A 19,883-nucleotide genomic window follows, 5' to 3' on the forward strand; every position below is an offset into this window, starting at 1 on the left:
AATTCTAAACAGAAACTACCACATGCAGTTTCTGCTCCTGCAAATACTGATGTAAACCTAACAGAACGTTAAAAAACGCTGTTTGCAAGTACCATGGAAAGGCACACCACCAACACACTGAATATATAATTAACGGTACCTCACACCAGCAAAGGCCATAACTATTATTCTGAAGCACTGAAACATTGTTTCTCTTCAATATTACACTGCATAACTTCACAGTAAATTGGATTCCCAGTTTATTGCCAAAGTAATTAAAAATTCAAAAGGTTGCTGTTTCAACAGAATATTATGGAAAAGTGTTAAATACAATTGAAGCTGGAGATTATTTCTCTTTATAGTGAGAGAGCAGCAGGATGGGAGGAGCAACTTGCATAAGTAAGGTCATATTAGAAGGTCATATTTTAGCAAACACATTTCAGTGGAACCTCTACTCTACGAAAGGCCACAAGAATAACAAAAATGAGGCAACTTGAGGTGTTTTTTTCTTTGTTTGTTTGAAAAAAAACCCAAACCTATTACTTCTGAGAGCTGGTTCAAATTAAAAATGAAGGCTAATGGAAAAAAATTTATATAACACAAGCATTAAAACTTATACCGGCTCCATTTCTCTTTGCCTTTATATTAGTTTAATTTTAGTATTTTTTTACTTAAATAGCATTAAATTAGCTTTCCTCCATTTTTCATGTCAGAGAAGATTCCAGAGCATTAGTTTTAAAACAACAATTCTTTAAACCCTTTTGGAATAATAAAGTTGAGGAAGTAGGAAGTGAGAGGGTCCAAACCTCAAAAAAAAACCAAAAAAAACCCCTCTATTTTCATCAGGTTTACTTTCTCTAAGTTGAATTTTATCAGCACACACAAAGAGGTTATATTTAACTACCGCTATAAATCCAGTCATCTGTAATGTCTAGAAATTGTAGAATGCCTATAGCTCCATCCACTGCTTTAGCATGATCTGTTATTGTGCATATCATAGCTAGCTGCAGTGATGGCATCACCTGAAGCAAATGGACATATAATAGTGGGGAGAATAAAGAGGCCATGGGTATGTAGTCTCTCAAGGCCCAAGAGAGATGCTGACCAAAAGGAACTGATATGAACTGATATGAATCAGAGGTGTGTGGGAAAAAATTCTCAGCTGAGTCAGATATGAATGTATGCAGTGGGCCCAGCAGCAAAGAAATCTCTTATTACCGCTCTCACATTGTCCTCAGTGAAGGATGCGTTGCTGTGAAAGGCAATTATTTGTGTTCAATTAAAAATCCATCAACAGAACAGAAAGTACATGAGTCTTATCTGTAACAGATGCCTAACCTGTAACAGAAGTGAACGGCAATGACAGTGTCGTCTCCCACTTGGTATCACACAGCTGAACACCAAAACCCCACCTGCACCCACTCAAGAGCTTCCATCAGCCACCTCCAAGCCTCCACTGGGGTCCCCCAGTTTCTGTGTCCCTACACACCCCGTGGGGAAAAAAGCCAGGGATACCCCAAGCTCTGGAGCTGGAATGCCACTCCTGCCAAAGTTAATAAGACTCTGACTTGATTAAAGATGAGGTTTTGAGCCTTCAACTTCTACTCACTTTTTCATTTTTAACACTCCTACCCTAAGCCATCTAAGGACATTAACTTGGATTTTTATCTTGACAGACCCTTATTTCTACAGAGTAAAATAGCAGGGCAGAAGAGTTACCTAGATCACCCCATATCCATATTCCTTTACTTCATTTTTCAAAATTTTCAGTGTTGTGGCTTCGTAACAGCTTTAGATCCTCTTCAATGCCCTTATTATTAAAAAGCTTCTCCTGACTGCCAACCAAATCTTCTTTGCCACATATTCAGAAAATTATTAATAAAACTAAGGACCAGATAATAAACACAATCCACTGTAGAAGTAGTTTCCTATTGAATATATGAGTGTCTGTCATGCAAATCCTTGGCCAAAAGCAATAAAAGAACCGGTCAACAGAGAGCTCAACCTGGAGAATTAAAGTAACCCAGAAGGAGGCAAAGTTCATGCTCAAGAAGCATGCCACAGAAAAACTATGCATAATAAGCAGAAACATCATAGCAAAGAGCTCATCAATGATGCCCAGATACATAGGTAAGATGTATCAAACAACAGGAAAGGTATATGCAGTACTGGAATGCTGCTACACATTTACTGAATAAAGACATTAATACATGCAAACAAACACCACTAACTCACAATAAACTAAAAAGCAGAAAAATGGTTTATCAAGAGTGTCAGTAGGAATAGCGAATGACAAATACAAATAAATACAGCTATTTTAATACTGGATCTGAAATACTGGAGGGATACAAACGACAGTAATACTAACGTGGCACACTAAATAAATATGGTCTCCTTTGTGAAATAAAAAGTACATTAAAGAATGTATTGCTGGTGTTGGAGATCTGGCTTATGCAAGTTAAAAGTTCTTTTGTCCATTCTTAGGAACACCACATAAAACTCTAAAGTATCAGTTTCTGGTGTCCTATCAGATAAGAGACAAACATAATTTTGAAATGTGCTTTAGAGAATTTTTTTTTACCCTTATTGCCTTGAGATTTGTGTTTATATGTATAAATCGTCTATACTCTCAACTGTGGCAATTTGAACACATTTTCATTTCCAGACATAGAATGAGATCCAAACAACTAATGAGCTCATCTATGGATGTAGCAATCTGTCATCTGCAATGGAGGATTAAAAGGTCATGTTATATTATATATGGGCAGTTTTTGCACTGCTAAAATCAGAAATGAAAAGATTTCTAAAAAACCTAAGTTAACACAAAGAAAAAGATTTTTATGGTTATATTTATTTCTGATCAAATACTTATTTTTTAGCCCTGAAAAGCATTCAAATCTTATTTGTATACCTGTAACATAAGCAAGAAAGGAGCTTGACTTATCTGTTTTTTATAAGGTAGTTAAAGAGGAAACCTTTGCTCATTAGCTTTCTACTTACAACACACAGCTGTGGGAGTGCCAGGTTCATTTCCCTTTCACATCCAGGAAGACTTGAGTCCATATCATCCTTTTCCCAGGAGATTGCCCTTATTACCATACTGTAGTTATTGGGGGATGCTTTCACAGGAAGCTCTTCTGTGAAGCTTTCCCTCTTTATATAACATAACATTATAGTAATTGGAATAGGGATCAAGACCAAAGTGAATTCCTTGACAACAAGCCTACAGCTTTATACACAGTCCTTCTGGTCCAAGCTTCCCCTTCCCCACCAGCTTCTTCCTCTCAGGTTTACCCGATCATTACAAAACAAACTTTGGTAGACACTTGGGTATGGCAAATTATTTTGAAACATGAAATATATTTTCAGCTAAAACTATACAGGCTTTCCATGTCACTCTTGTGAAGAAACATCATATTTTTCTGAAAGAATGGAAAGGATCAAGTCACATACATTTTATTTGACACCGGGAGGGTATGTGGCAGAAGTTTTCATACAGAAAAGTTTTGAGATCTTTTTGTACTAGATCCATAAGCTTTAAACTTCTTCTCAAACTGTTCTTCTTTTCTTTTTTTTTTCTTTTTTTTTTTGTTTTGTTTTGTTTTTTGTTTGTTTGTTTGTTTTTAAAAAGTAATAATCAGTTTACCAGGAAAGTCACACATTATGTATTATCATTGAAGGAGGAATGTTTCAAACTCTCACAGCAAGAACAGGCCAAAATTACCCACATCCTTATTATTCTCATTCTTATTTTTCATTAACTGCAGTGGAACTTCTTGGCAGAATTCGAACAGTCAATATTCAAAGGAGATCTTCCTTTCTGCTGCAGAACAAGATCTGAGCAAAATTTCAGCTGTGGGCAGCTTCTGGTAGCACATTTGGAAAGTGTATCCACATTGTATGCATACTCCATGTGAAGATATTGAATTAAAATTACCATATATTATTGCACCAAGTTATATTTTCTGATAGTATTCATGATTGAAGATCTAATAAATTCACAGGACTCCAAGCAACACTTAACTAGTTCTGGTCAGAATAAATATAAACATGACAGAGCTTAAAATCAAACAACAGAAATCAGTCAGCTGCCAAACAGCACCATAATTTTCCCTGATAGGATGTCAACAGAAGTTAAAAATCATAATCAAGCTGCATTCATTTCAGAAACAAACCCCATTTTTAGTGACAAAATAGAACAATAGCAAGAAAAAAGGTGAATATTCCCTGCCAAAATTTCAATGTTGAGAAAATAGGCATCCTTGAAAAGCCTTTGATGGCGTTTGATTTGCCAACCACACTAATGTACCTTGCAAACAGCACATTTCTAACACACCTGACAACACAGGAACATTTTCATGGGACACAGTGATGAAATTTTTAAGCTAGCATGTTGATAAAATGTAGGTCCCAATTACAACAGCTCAAATACCCATCAATTTGTAAATACCCAGGATTTTATGCAAATGGTGAAAAAAATCTCAGTTTCTTGACGACCACACCGTCTCTAGCATAATTTTCAGAAGTACCATTAGATAGACCCTGAATTCCATGATTTACTGAACAAATTCTTGATTCTGTCATTACTAGCTCAGTCCTGATACTGGTGCCTTTGATGTAATCTGTGCAAGAACAGTTAACTTCAATGGAGATAAATTTGTGTCTGTCACCTTGTTGAGGAACTACTTTTCAAATATAATTACAAACCAAAAGATAAAAATTTCATCAAAATTCTGAGATCAGCTGAAGCACATATCAATAAAAAGGGTTTTTCTTGACTCTTGAGTAGTATTTGTGTTATTATTTCTCTGTTTTGTGGGGTTTTTTAGATATGTTAAGTGAAACACGCTAGTGAAACTGGAAGATACTTGATTTAAATTCATAGTTGCTAGTTTATAATCACCCGACACAATGCTATTCCCTTACACAATGCAACCAAAGAAAAGGCAACTCAAATTTTCACAAACTCAGGGATTGGACTAAAAATTTCACTTCATTTCTTACACACTTAGATGAAAACATTAGTTATCTATAAAAATATAATAGTCACTATAAAACCAGTTATCACTCAACTGATTGAAAAATACAAACTCTGTGTATAGTGAAAATGAACAATTACTTTGGGCATTCATCACTTCCATGTGTTGGTCTTTCGTTCATCTAATAGAGTTTTAAGTCAGAACACAGCAATACAATAATTTACTTTGATTGTCTATGAAGTGTACTCATTTCCTCATCAAGCCTATGACTTCTGATGAACTACATCGTATTTGGAGAAAAACTAAACTATTGTAGCTTTTCAGTGTGAAATTTTGTCACCAAAGGAATCTATCACTGAAAGCTTTAATGGAATTTTTACTGAGTAAATTAAACTTTATTTCTTATTAAATTGGTTCCATCAGTTTTCTGTTTGTTTTCAGCCAAAGGCTAGGAGTTTTAATGCTGAAACCAAAAAGCCATATACCTCACAAATGTTCCCTTCTGAACTGGGTGGAGTTCAAAATTCTCTAAAAGCATTACATGAATTAACAGTGATGCAGTTCATATCACTAAGCCTACAAAAAATAATGAGAACATTTATTCTATTAATAATACTGGGATCTGCTTGAGCTATGGGCATACTGTGCCTGGAATCATTTAAGTATGAATGTCGTAAACAAAGATCAATATCATCTATGTCCAGTAGAAGGATAAGAACCTGCAGATGTTGTATGGAACTCACTGTAGATACAAAGCTAAATATAACCTATGCTAACAAAAGTGCTACCTTGTATGAATGCAATTCAATACTTCCAGCAAACATTTCTGCTTTAATCAGAGGAGTGAATAAAGAACGAAGTGGCCTAGAGCACTATGCATCATGCAAAGTTTTATTCAGATGTGAAAAAAGTCATCCTTTCCCATTTATTCATTTTTATAAGAATTAACATTCTCACTGTTAGACCAATCTGCTCAACAAGTTATTACATTAACCTTCTTAGTAATTTTCTTTAGCTGCTTTCAAAATATTCTTGGAAATTCAGATACGTGTTTCATCCATACTTGAAAATTCAACCAAAATGACATTGTCTGATTTTCAACAATCAAAAATGGACCTCAAACTTTCCACTGAATAACATTTTTATTTTTTCCCCAAGATGGTACTTCAGAAGTCAACTGTAATTCAAATTCATTGCATTTATGTACTTCAAACTGATGACTATTTACTCTCAGGGACAATCTCAGACACTGGCCTTCTCATTGGGGGGGAACCCCCAAGATCAAATCTTATGTTCAACCACGCACTTCCTCTATGGTTCCAGCCTGCTAAAATCTGAGAGTCCTGCTGTTAAAACACCCTCCCAAAAACCTGAAAAAGGATAAGTGACCTACCTTAGAAAGTCCGCCTACTTCCAAATAGAAGCAGATAATGAAAACATTCCAGGTGACCCACAGGGCAGTCCACACCGTGTACTAAACACAAAGCCGGATGAAAGCAAAAAAGACAGAAAAATAAAATGTGAAGATGAAAGGACTTTATACTGAGCAAATCAATAATAAAAAAACCTGATATCAATAAGCATTGTTCTTCTGGGATCACCCAAGTGCAGAGTTCAGAAAAGGAGTTCTCCCTGCAGAAGTCCCATAAGAACCATAGGAAATTACAAATCCAATATCTGTTGCTGCTCTAAATACATGCTAATAAAACATTTATTTTTACAGTTTTACACATCCTACTGATACCAACTAAGCCCAAAATGCTGACTTAAGCACTGGTTTTGAGGCAATCACGATTTAGCTCTGTTAACAGAGATTCCAGAATAGCACAATAATTAAAATTAGCAAGTATTATTAAAATAATACTTAAATGTTATGAAGAAATACACAAAACACCACCAAATAAAATAGAAGATCTACTATAGAATCACAGAATGGCTGGGGTTGGAAGCAACCTCTGGAGATCATCTAGTCCATCCCACCTGCTAAAGCAGGTTCACCTAGAGTAGATCGCACAGGAATGTGTCCAGGTGGGTTTGAATGTCTTCAGAGAAGGAGACTCCACAACCTCTCTGGGCAGCCTGTTCCAGTGCTCTGGCACCCTCAAAGTAAAGAAGTTTCTCCTCATACTTAGACTGAACCTCCTATGTTTCACTCTGTGTCCATTGCCCCTCATCCTATCATTGGGCACCACTGAAAAGAGTCTGCTCCCATCTTCCTGACACCCACCCTCAAGATATTTAGAAGCATTGTTAAGATCACCTCTCAGCCTTCTCCTTTCCAAGCTGAAATTATTGATCCGATAATTATGGGGTTTTTAAAGAAACAAACAGGTAAAGGGTAAATCTGATCTCTTAAGAGTCTTTTAGTAAAGGTATTTTAATTGAATTAAAAATAGCTCACTATTTCTCCAGGCCCTGTGGCCATGAACCTCATCCTACAGTGCACCCTTAATAGGTGAACGCATCCACCTCTCTTCTGGTTTCTCCAGCATCCTACCCTAGAGCAAGTCTGAACTCGTACTCCACCCACAACATGAACGGGAGACTAATTTGTCTCCCTTAAACCATCTTTTGCATTTTAATTGTCAGCAAAATTGCCTGGTACAACTTCCTTATGGCTGCACTGTTTACCTATATATGGCTGTAAACTACACCCAGTAACTCAGCAGCATTTCTGTAAGACAGGCTGAGCACACACTCAGCCACACTGGACCTGCACTCTCCTGAAAAACACATTTCTGCACTTACAACCTTTACAGTGGAGATCTGCTGCTAAGTGCCTCTGCAAGTCTAATTAACTGGGACCAGGTGAGGTTAATATGCTTTTGTTTTGCTTCAATATACTGAAGTAAAGCTCAGCACACTGGAGCCCATTTCCATCACAGAGGAGCTGTCAGCTTGCCTTTCTTGCGCAGTTTCGGGTTATGTTCCCTTCTTCCTTCCCCTCCCTGTGATGTATAATGAAAGGTTCAGGTGAAGAGGATTAAATTTTTCCCTCTTGAATTATCTCCACATGCATATAGTAATTTCTGTATAATTTAATTTCTTATGAGGTACTTGGGCTGTTCAGAGATCACTATGGCTTAAAGAAGTAGATCGTTAATAAACAAACTGAGAGTAATGCTTCTGGGTTGTTTCCTCTGGTTTGTAGAGGAGGGCAACTGAAAACAGGTTTATTATAAAATAGACAAAGCTGCCATGGTCTATGAACAGCATAAGGTCTGTGCTATTAATCAGACTAACTTAAAAGAGGATATCCCACTTTACCACATTTGCTGACTTTGTAGTAACTCATCATAAGCTCCTGATTTTCCAGTATATGTCCTCAGAACATCAGGTGCAGAGTGTTCAAAATTAATGAACACTTAATACAAGCCCAGCTGCTCATATAAAGCAGATTTCAGAATATTCAGATTTCCCCTTTTCACGAAAGATTTTTTTTTATCTGTTCATGAATGAAATCTCTCATCACAACAGGAAACCTACTTGATCTGCGAGGCCCAGATAAATCTGTTAATGGCCTCATTCTGCCCCATGCTGACCAATGACAATTCTGAACCAGCCAGGCAAAAACTCTCTGAACGTCCTTTCCCAGGCCAAGCTACGCTGTTTTACACAGTCAGAACCTGTTCAGATCCATATATACCATGAGGATTAGGGAAAGGGAAGCAGAGATGAAAAGTCTGGTGGACTTGGTAGTGTTAAGTTTACAGTTGGACTCAATGACCTTAAAGGTCTTTTCCATCCTGAATGATTCTCTGACAGCAGGTGTGCACCTTGAAACCCAGCTCCTGTGTATGGAGATGTTCTTCCTACATTCTCACTGAACTGCAGGAACAGAAATGTAAGCTCCATTTGCTTTATGAATAATAATAAATTGCTAATAAATTCATATTCAGTAATTAGTGCTACATAATTTTTAAAAGTGACAAAGTTCTTCCCCACATTCGAAAATACATATTTTTGGTTATGCAAGTAGTAGACTTGTTCCTTGTATAGCATCATAGGCACTTATGGAAGGCTACAATAAAAGAAAAGTTTTAAAAGACAAAAGTAAGTAAGCAAAATTAGGAAATGTCAGGATTCTGGTTACATATGTCATCTTAATATTTCTCTTTTGGATGTGCAATACAATGCAAACATTAATTAAATCATCATAGGTATATTTTTATTTTCAAAGACCCTGCTTTCCTTAATACATTCTATGAACAGCTAGCTCAATATTTTATTTCTTTTTGTCACTCAGACCCTGTTCAGAGGACAGAATATTAATTTCCTCATGAGATTTTCTAAGATGCTCATCACTGTACTGTCTGAGAGCTGCACAAACATTAACTAATTTATTTTATGTTATAAGGGAATGATACAGCGCTCAGAATGCAAATGATGTTCTGATACATGCAGAGATTACATTCACAAGTATTCATACATCATAGGCATCCAACTTGAGATGCTTAGGACTTCATTTTTCAGAACATATGGGTTATTCAGTGCTTTATAAGCTCAGTGTTCAGCTCCCTAAGGATGAGCATTCAGCACTTACCCAAATAAGACCACAGGGTCTCAAGACAAGAATGCAAAATGCAAGGGGAAAACAAAGCATGTGAGAAGCTTGCTTTTATGTGACTCGCTTTGTGTCAAAAAAAGGTTTGGGTTGTTGAGAGTAGAGATAAAACTCAGATACCCAGTGCAGCCTTCACAACAAAAGCAATCATTTTGTTCTTGCTATCACATGCCCCATTCTTCCTATGTCTTCTATTTTCTGCATATCAAGTTTCTATTCTATATCCACTAGCACTATCAACAGAAAAACCCCCAAAGTCTGTCCTTTCTATTGCAACAGAAGTGCCCCTAGAAAAAAAAAAAAAAACAATATGCATCCTTGTGGCTCAAAGCTGCAAATATATAAAAGGATCACATTAAGATAGCACAGGACGGCTTAAATAACAGCTTTTCTTAATAGTTGAGTGCTTCTTCCTGAAAAATTTGTATTACTTTCTGAACATTATTTGTGTAAATTTTTATATATATATGCCTTCAAGGTTGTTTTGTTTGTTTGTTTGTTTGTTTTGTCTTTTGTTTTTTGTTAAAAAAAAAAATCCATTATGTGCTGTCACATTAGTAACTGCTTAGGTTGCCACTTGAGGTTTAACTTTCAGATCCATTAGGAAGACCTCTCCTTTCACCTAGCAGAGAAATTGCCTGTAGTCCCCAGTCGTTGTCCTTTGTGTGAAGGGACAACAGTCAGGGGAAGGTGTCATACACATTGGCAGACAATTGCTCTCAAGGGAGGAGTGGTTAGAGTTTGAAGCTTCAGGTTCACAGTGAACCTCAGGGCTCATTTCACTCCCAAGGCACCTCACCTGACCTGCCACTCAACTTCTCTTGCCCTGTGTCCCAAACACTACCCTGACAGTCCTGCTGTGTCTGCTCACTTTCAACCCCCCTCCAAGCCTCCTGCCTCTTTCTTTCGCCAGCCACATTCAGTGCTCCCCAGCTCAGCTGGTCTCATGCTCAGCATCACAACCCTCACCATATCTGGCCTGAAGAAGGAATTTTCCACACATGCTAAATCAATAAGAAGAGGTGTGGTTGTTTTTGTTTGTTTTGTTGTTGTTGCTTGTTTGTTTGGGGTTTTTTGTTAGTTTTGTTTTATATTATTTTATAGCCCTTATGATGCACTACTTAAAAACCATCTGGACATTTTTGCCTAAACAAATTCCTTCTGCTGGAAGAACCCAGGACACTGGTGATAATATTTGCTGATTTCTCCCCATGTATTCTTTCTTGCTTTTGGTCTTTTGCACTAAGGATTGTACGCTATGCCATGTGAGAAAGCATTTTGTATCTTTTAAGTTATGTGAAGAGAGTACTCCCTAAACCTTACAGGTTAAATGTCTATTAAATTATTGTCCAACCCAGTTGGTTCCTTGCAGATCTCCTTTCTCAATACCAGCCTCTCTATAATAGTGATATTTCTATACTTCTTCTGACTCTACAGGTGATATTGAAACTGATGCAGAGATACCTTTCATGTACTAGTGAAATACAACCACTTCTAGAGTTAAATCACAGATACAATGTCACAAAAAAGAAAGTCTTAAGGAAAAATGCAAAGGATGGCTTCTGAAACTTAAAGGTAAGAGAGAAAATGGAAATTTCTGAGTCAGATTATTACAAAGATTGTGGGATAATTTTAGCTTTAATGAATAAACTGTCTCAAGTGTATATTTAATCCAAAGTGCAGCACCTCCTCTGACAGTGTCTTGGCATTAGGGCAAACAAATGTTGGCTCAGGGATACTTCAAAGGAAAGGCAGCAACTACTGAGTTGTCAGTTTGTCGTCCTGTAATACCTGGCTGTGCCTCAGAGGCACCAATATCTACAGAGCTCTACTTAGTCATGTTGGTGAAAGATGACAAGGAAAGTGGCATAAATCAACAATATGGAACAGTAACAACTCAGCACTGACCAGGAAGGATATTAAAGGAGTAATTTTAGATGCCTAAATATTTCACATGGGTTTGAAACTGGAAGCATGTTTGTATAGCATTTGCTTGAATAGTGTGTGAAGTATCCTGTGTAGTCTTTCTTCTGTTTTGTTTTGGTTTGTGTTTTTGTTTTTGTTTTTTTCTTTTGTTTTTATTTTATTTTTTTTTAAGAAATTGCCTCCTGGCTTTTCAGGTGTACACATTGCCTATATATCATATTATTTAATGGAATAAGTTAAAGCAAGCAAAACAGAGATTTCCACTTTACATTCCCCCTAATTAAGTGTATTATTTTCATCTCTCACTCTTCATGAATACATTTACGTTCAAGTTTGTGCAATCGTAGCTATATGACTCATCGTTCAGAAGTCTTTTGAAGTCCCATATCAGAAGTAGGAGAGGGGGAAAAAACACCAACCAGCTTTAACAAGTATCCTGTCATCATCTTTAATCAATTTTAACAGCCTGAAAATCTTGCTGGTAATAGCAAATTCTATTAAGAAATGAAAAGCATGCACAGGAAAATGGATCACAGCAGAACTCTGGATCTGTGTGACAGATCTGTTGCAACATAGTTAGAACTGAAATTTAGCTGTTTTTTCTTCTTTGCAAATGTTTGGATAAGTTTCAAATGAGCTAATATGGGAAAATTATTAATCATTTCTACACATTTATGTCTCCTGGGAATTTCGAACTGATTTAATTCAGCCACAAAATATTCAAGTACTGAAAATAGCACATCCGCTTAGTTACAGGACAAATTGTTTGCAGAAGCTGATCTAAATTACTAATTAATACAAAACTATTAGAAATAATTATTGGATTTAAAATAATTTGGATACTTGGAGTTAGTGCTGTTGCTCCTTCTTCTCTCTCTCTGTGTTTCCTAAGCTCTGAGGACTCAGAATTTTATCTATGAACAAGTGAAATTCCAGATTTATTTCAGAATCACCATCCTTATACTCCTGTATTTGAAGGACCATTTTTTTATAGAAAGTTCTCAGACTAAATTTTGTATCACTCAAACTATGATGCAAAACTCATTTCTTTATTCAGACTTCTAATTTACAATGGCCATGCTCATACTGCTGTCAAAGAAACTGCAGTTATGTAGTCATTAAATGCTAGTGATAAACTAGCTTGCCTGGGTTCAATTACAGTGGAAAGGTTAGAAGCATCCAACTGCTTTTGTGTTTATCCAGCTTCCAGCACAGTACTCCCTGAGCTCTTCAGTTCTAGGTATCTGCAAGAAAAACCTGCTCACTTATGCCTGCAGAACAAGTCTCATATTTGACTGCACTATAGATGGCCTTCAAGTTATGGCCCTACATGTAACATGTTTATTCACTTACTTTCTCATTCCTGACATATGTTAAATTTTGAGAGGAGAGAACATGACACATGTAGCATATGATGGCAAAGTAAAAGCTTTTGTGTAAATTCTCTTGTCAGGGAAACCTTCAGGCACAGCCTTCATCCCATAGAAGACAGATTAAAGACATTCTTTTCAGGTCAAACCAAGGACCCTAGAGCTGGTCGGCTTAAGTCAAGATCCCTACCAGAGTATGACAGAATATTATGGGGACAATTTGCGCCCACATGTGCCAAATCAATTTTGTGTAGACAGTTTACAGAAGTAAACTTTTGCATCTGACATGATTCTCTCTCTCTTTTTATATTCTGATGGGACCACCTGCACTAACAAAGCTGATTTCCAGGGAAGTCTTAAGGAAATGACAATGGATACTACACATACTCTTCTTGAAGTATTTGTTTACTTCTCCTGTTAAAGTGGTTTTAGCTTAAGCTAAACCAGAAGCAATCACAGTCCATAAAAGCATGACTCAACATATTTATTTTGCCAAAGCCACAGTACCAAATTCTCACTCTAATGTGGGACACCAACCACTAAACACATTCAGGGGCTTAGATATGGTTGAAGGTGCAGCTATGGACTCAGAAGCCCATGAAGCTTCTCAATTAATTTGGAGCCCAGTTCAATTCTCAAAGCCTGGGAAGAAATCTCTCTGCATTTTCTTTAAGCAATACTGAAATTCAGGACCCTGCTGAAGATTTGCATTAAGCAGAGTTTATATTTGAAGCCAGCAGTAAAAGTTTCCTGCTTTAACAGGTGGACTGTTTCTAAAGGGTTTCAGAAACAGGGTGGCAGTCTATGTCCTTCCTCAGGAGAGATGCCTTCGGATTCCCTTTTGCCTTAGTGAAGACAGCCTGGAGCTGGGGTCTTTGCTCTCTGTACAGCAGATTGCTCTGGGGCTTCTGAGGACAATTGGCAAAGCCCAGTTGTGGTTTGGATAACCTTAAAGCACAGCTTCTAGTAAGCATGTGTTAGGTAGAGCCTGGAAGATCCTCAGGCTACAGCTCAATGAGCATCTTAAGCTGGTATAACCCTGCACCGCTACAGAAAGGCTCCAAGCACTTTCCCCTCACCAATCGAGCAAAAAACTCTCCAGTTTTCACTAGGTTGGTTTTCTGACGGCTTCAGACTGAAACAGCTCACTGAAGGGTCCAGTTAGCTGCTGCCAGAATTGGTGGAGAGGGTTTGGGAAGTATTCAGCCAGAGAGAACAGTGGGAATAAGGGGGCATGCAAGCCACCCCTTTCTACTGATGTTGAGCTGTGAGGCTGGTTCCAGACAAGTGGTGTACTTTCACTCTTCAGACTTCAGGATTTGGCTCAAGCTATTCCTACTTCATTGGGAACCTCACATTACTAAGGATAGAAGCTGCTCTAAAGTCTTGATCTTCCCAAGTAGTGAGTATTTGCTCCTACTATAGCTTGAGCTCTTAAAGATGTGTTTAAAGTTAAATCAGAATGTGAGTTCAGTTAAATCTGAGGATGAAGTGGTTTTTTTCTGTAATTATGAGTTTTCTAACTCTACTTTAAACCAACTTTAATATAGTCTAAAATGTTAATTTACATTGGAAAAGATACAGAAACAGTCAACATCTGTTGTGTTCCATTTGAAAACTAAAGCAGAGTTTCCACCACTGAACAGCAGTACTGAACCTGAGGGGCAAGAGATTTTGTGGTGTTGTACTTCAGAGACGAATTTCCTGTGCCATTTTACAGATGCTTACCCTCACTTGCTTCGGATGTCTTATGTATAAAATGGAGAACGCGAAGCAGAAAGTTGAGTCATCAAGATGTGGATGTTTACCCACTGCTGCCCAGTTCTTCAACCACAGTTAATAGATAAAAGTGCTACTACTTACATCAATCCATTTTCAATTACTTATAGTCTGCTTGTGGAGCTTAGCTAATGTGAGTATAAAGAACCATGGGTGTGCTTTTTGTTCACTTTTTTTTTTCTTTTAAGACATCACAAAGAATTACATGATTCCAGGCTTGACTATAAAAGATGAAGGTTTTTAAGTATTTATTTAATGAGTTTTCCCCAGCAGACATTTATTTCACTCTTTTATGAGGAAAAAAAAATAACTTTAGCCTCTTAAAATCTATTACTGACAACACAACTCAAATGTTCCAGACACAGACATTGCCAGGTAAGGACATGATATACATCCATTCAGGAGAGGCTGTGCGGGAGGAAAAGGGATATGTTTTGTTGGCAGTTTCCTTTACAGTTTTTTCATTCCTGATTATGTTGAGAACAGGTGAAAAAAATCTGCAAGGCTTCAAGTTACAAGCATCAGAGACAATCTACAACCATTTAGAGTCAAGGCCATAAATAAAGGTTTGGCAAAGTTATATGTGAGGAGGAGATTTATTTGGAACTCATGGGTCATAGGACCAAAAGAATTTCTAGAATCCTTGCTTCTCCCTGTTTAAGAGAAAGATATAGATAACTATAACTTCACCATTACAATTTCTTAAAAGGATCATTGATTCTGCTTGTCTATTGCAAAGAGAACAACAATTTGTATTTCTTTCCTTCGTTTATGCATAGTATTATTGTAGATGTTCCCATGACCCATCTAGGTATTTCATTCTTTAAAGAATCTTACTAAGAACTTGTATCACAGTCATAATTTTGGCAGTGCTGTCTCTAGGTTACCCATTCATTATAGCTTCCAAAATCTCAGAAATGCCACTCAGTAGTCCTAAATTTGCAAAAAGACATAGAGACCTCTAAAGTTTCTACAAAAATACCATCTGCTGTTTTGAAACCAAGAAAATTCTGCTATGTAATTTGACAGGTTTTAAAACCAAATGCAAAAAAAAATCATAGATAATAAATGGAACTTACCACGACTATATATCGAGGCCTAAACTGGATGGTTCCAAACAAACCCAAAATGACAACTATTATTTGTAGGAAATTGCCAAGGATAGGAGCCCATTGGAAACCAAGGAAGTCAAAGATCTGTCTCTCTAATGCTGCCAGCTGTAAAAAAACACATAAACAGAACATCCACTTTTTAATTATGAGTGAGACAGAACACTTGACATAGTTTTTTACTTGCATCAGGCTTCACCAGAGAAAAGTATGGCAAAATTCTGAGGCTATGGTTCCTGTGTGTAACCCTTGTCAGCATTATTAGTACACTGGTGTCTGAAGATAACTACTAGTCAATATATGGATTTTCTATAATGAAAAAGCACTTGGAAAAAACTTCAATTTAAGAAAATATTTGTAAAGCCCTCACAAAGTACAAAAATACCACCACAAACCAAATGGAGACATGTTTTATTTTATTATTGCATACTGCAAACTCTAAGGCTTGACAATATTTATTTAAATACAAAATTTTTCTTCAACAGAAGCTCATCTAGACTGGGCAAAGCCAGAGAACCTTGCTACTGTTACTGAAGTATCATCATGCTCCCTCTCTTGCCCATGTCTTCGTTCTCTTAGATTTAGTCTCAACTAGAGTTGTCTGCAAGTTCCTTAATCTATTCCTAAAGCAGAGAGATTTGGGCAAAAAGGGATAGATAAGGTTCAGAGGAGACCTAGATGTGGCTATTGGCTACATTCCCAAAAGTCCTCTAATGTGAGAATAAAGGAAGACCGCTGGGACCTCCTCGCTACATGAGGCACAGAGGTAGGCTCAGGGAGTGAAAGGCTGTAGAACAAGTTGGAACATCTTGGAGTAAGCTGGTTCAAAACCAACAGCCAAATGAGTTATCTGCACTCTGCCAAAAGCTGGTAGTTACTTTGGGCAAGTGCAAATCAGAAAGACATGGTGGTAGCCTAATGACCTCCTTCCACACTGTTGGAGGTGGATTTAGTCGGGTGTGGAAATGAAGGAAGCTAAGAGACATCAACCTTCATCTTTGCAGCAGCATGTGGTTCTTAGGTGATTCTGCGTTTCTGAATGTTAGGCAAATTTTTTTTTAAAAAGCCAAATTAAAATTCTTCTGCAAACCCATTCACTACTCATTTTTGACAATCCAGTCTACTCTTCTAAAGATACTAAAATCAACTTTCTCAGCAGCACATTTGTTGAAGTTTAAATTTAGTTCAATATTTCTCCAACTATAGCAAGAGATTTTTGAGCAGTTAAACAGAACCCTACTGAGAAACAACTGAGTCTCTGTGCTTGCCAGAATTTATTACACATCTACTTGATTTTACTACACTGTTAAAAACCCTAAAATTTACTGAAATAAGCATGTAAAATATTTATAACTGAGACAGATGGAGTAAGCATGGGCCTATGAATACCAACCAAAGTATTATCATATGTTGTATTTCACATAAAATATTTCATTTTACATACAATGGCCAGGTTCAACCCTCACCTAAAAGACAGGGCTAGGTGTCACTGAGAGCAGAATCCTTATTTTCTGGACAAAAATAATCCCTTATACCAGTCATAAAAACCACATTATCTATGCTGAGGTTAATAAATATGATAAATCAACAAAGGTTGAATCATCATCTTGGTGCAGCTCCCCTACAGTCAGTGAAGTTGCATGGACTTTTATTACCTAGACATCTGGCCCAGTACATATGATTGAAAAATTATCACACACCTGACAATGTTAAAATGATATTATTCTCTTGGACATGTAAAATGTTGCTATCTTAACAGAAACTATATTCTTTCATGCTATAGGTAAGAGAGAATTTCAGAGGGAAGACTAGGCCCATTAAGTGAAGCTGTTGGCTCAGGTAGCATTAGCTATCTACCTTGCTGTCTTCACACTGCACTCCCTTCTTTCAGCTCATTGTCCTACAACGTCTGGACCAATAATTAGTTTTCTTCCCTCAACATGGAAAAGAACTACAGAAGTTAATGACCAAATAAAAAAAAATTATATCTTTACATGGACCTCAGATGGAATTTCAATGCCCAGTGGTGTCACCCTCCTGAAAGTATGTGGGTGTCCTAACTCGTACATGACAACAGTGACCCTGATGCCATTCTCGTAACGCCTTCAACTTGTGGGAGACTCATGAGCATCACAATAATGCTTAGTTGGGACTTCACTAGGGACACCTCAGAATCACTTCCTTTTTCAGCCACTCTCTAATGTGCAATTCAAGTGATCTCAGATTTGGGAATACCCCTGCCTGTAGCTTCCCTAAAACACAGAACACATCACACAGCACAGTACAAGGGTGCCCCAAATCCCATGTGTGAGAAGGTAGACAGTTTCAAAAACTCTTTGGCACAGGCAGAACTCACAGTTTATGGTATTAGCAACAACATAACAAGACTTCTGTCCTGCATCACATAGGAATACATTTATGACATCCATGACCAGAGCCAGAGCCTGTTTCATTCCCATCACTATGAGTGGAGATCTTGCAGGACCAGCAAGGCACCTAAATAATCTACAGATCACCATTTTTCAGAGACAACGTGCCTTCTGCTGGGAGCCCCAACATTACCAAGTGAGCAGGTGATGGAGATGCCAAATCAGACTAGAATCTCCTCATGAGCCACCTCTGCCTTGACATTCATTGAAACTCTCACATAGCCTATGTGTTCACCTGCATCAATAAATGGAGTGTGTCCTCTAACACTCCCAGCACTGAAGGCAACTGGCTTAGAATTTCCTCCAGTAAAATTTCCTTGGCTCTGAAACAGGGCAGCTGTGCACAAATTACATACCTACCTACTCAAAATGGTCCCTGGGCAGGGATGAACTGTCTGGGAAGACCACTGGTCACAGTGAGCCCGGTTAACTTGGTGGAGGACTCTAACAGCTCACTATCACCCACAATGACGTGCTATTGCCTGGCTTCTTCCCCAGGCATATGTGAATTTGCTGTTATAGAGAGCATAGGGCTTGGTCAGAGTATGGAAGAAATTCATTCACACAGATGGTTTGCTGTAAGAGACGGCTGCCCTACTCTCGTAGACATTTTATGCAGTCTTGAAAGACAAAAGCCTGCAGCATAGATATGAATGAAGCTCTTTAGTATATGTTCCTTCTTAAACTGGTCCTTAGGAGCAGCCTTTCAGAGCCATGTATACCAGCACCTTAAACGCCCGAAAGACAGGACTGAGATGCCAATGAACAGAGCCACCGTACCTTGCCAGCAGACCCAGGCCAACGGGCCTGGGACTCCGGTCATGCCTAAACTGGATCAAATACAAATTCTACCTTCATTGCACCTCATTGCTATCTGCCAAACAAGCTAAGAGAACATCTGGCAGGACTGGGATCCCACAGAATTCCAAAGCAGCCACAAGCATCTTCCCAAAGATGGTTGTACAAATGTGTATAAGCACAGTAGGTAGATGTATAAAAATTATTAGTCTTTTTATCGGCTATGATGGTAAAGGCACCCACCACAGAGAAAAAAGGTTCAATTTCCTCTCCTGGTGCCCACCAAGGTGTCTATTCCTCTCCTCCCACCTCCTATCCATTAGGATACCAAAGAGGAGAGCTTATCATTGCAGCTGTGTCACTGGCCAAAAATTAAAAATTTATACTCACTGAGTCAAAAAGAGAGCACAAGGAGAAACATGAGTCTACAGCCTACTGCTTGTGGCATTTATCCACAATTGGGAGAGTTGCTTGCATTCTTTGCCTGCAGGGCTCGCTCTTTATTTTTATATACAGCGACAGAAAGTAAAATGCCAAAGGAGTCCTGGGAGCAGGATGCCAAACATACAGCAACATTCCTTCCCCCCTAACAAGTGCTTTCACCATCAGGCTCTGCAATGAGACTTTTCTGTGCAGTTGAGTCCCATTAATTTTGCTCTTGTCACCAACACAGAGTAATTTGTCTCATCCCTAAAGCCCACAGAATACACATTCTGTGTATTCAGGAAAAAATCTAAAGAAAAGAAAGAGGTAGGAGGCATGTCTATCATACTGAAATGGCTACTTTCTTCACATTATGAAACCTTCTTGTAGACAGCACAGATAGAAGTTAAAAAACTAATAATTCATGATAATGGCAGAGGAAACATATTAAGTTCTATTTTCTTTATACCATGAGCAATATGCACTAAATAAAGAAAGCATGTAAATGCTGCTGTTCCTATGTCTAG

The 19,883-nt window shown here is 37.8% G+C and overlaps 1 protein-coding gene across 1 annotated transcript in view; it reads right to left on the reverse strand.

Annotated features, from left to right (window-relative positions):
* The window catches only part of NKAIN3 (sodium/potassium transporting ATPase interacting 3), a gene marked incomplete at both ends in the record, with an annotated part of 328,253 nt that overhangs the window by 141,459 nt on the left and 166,911 nt on the right, over nt 1–19,883 (reverse strand). The window contains 2 exons of the mRNA XM_080340111.1: nt 6,352–6,432; nt 15,677–15,814. Coding sequence (XP_080196237.1) covers nt 6,352–6,432; nt 15,677–15,814 — 219 coding nt within the window. The remainder of the gene's footprint in view (nt 1–6,351; nt 6,433–15,676; nt 15,815–19,883) is intronic.

The sequence above is a fragment of the Nesoenas mayeri genome, assembly GCF_963082525.1.
Source record: "Nesoenas mayeri genome assembly, chromosome: 2".
Lineage (NCBI taxonomy): Eukaryota > Metazoa > Chordata > Aves > Columbiformes > Columbidae > Nesoenas > Nesoenas mayeri.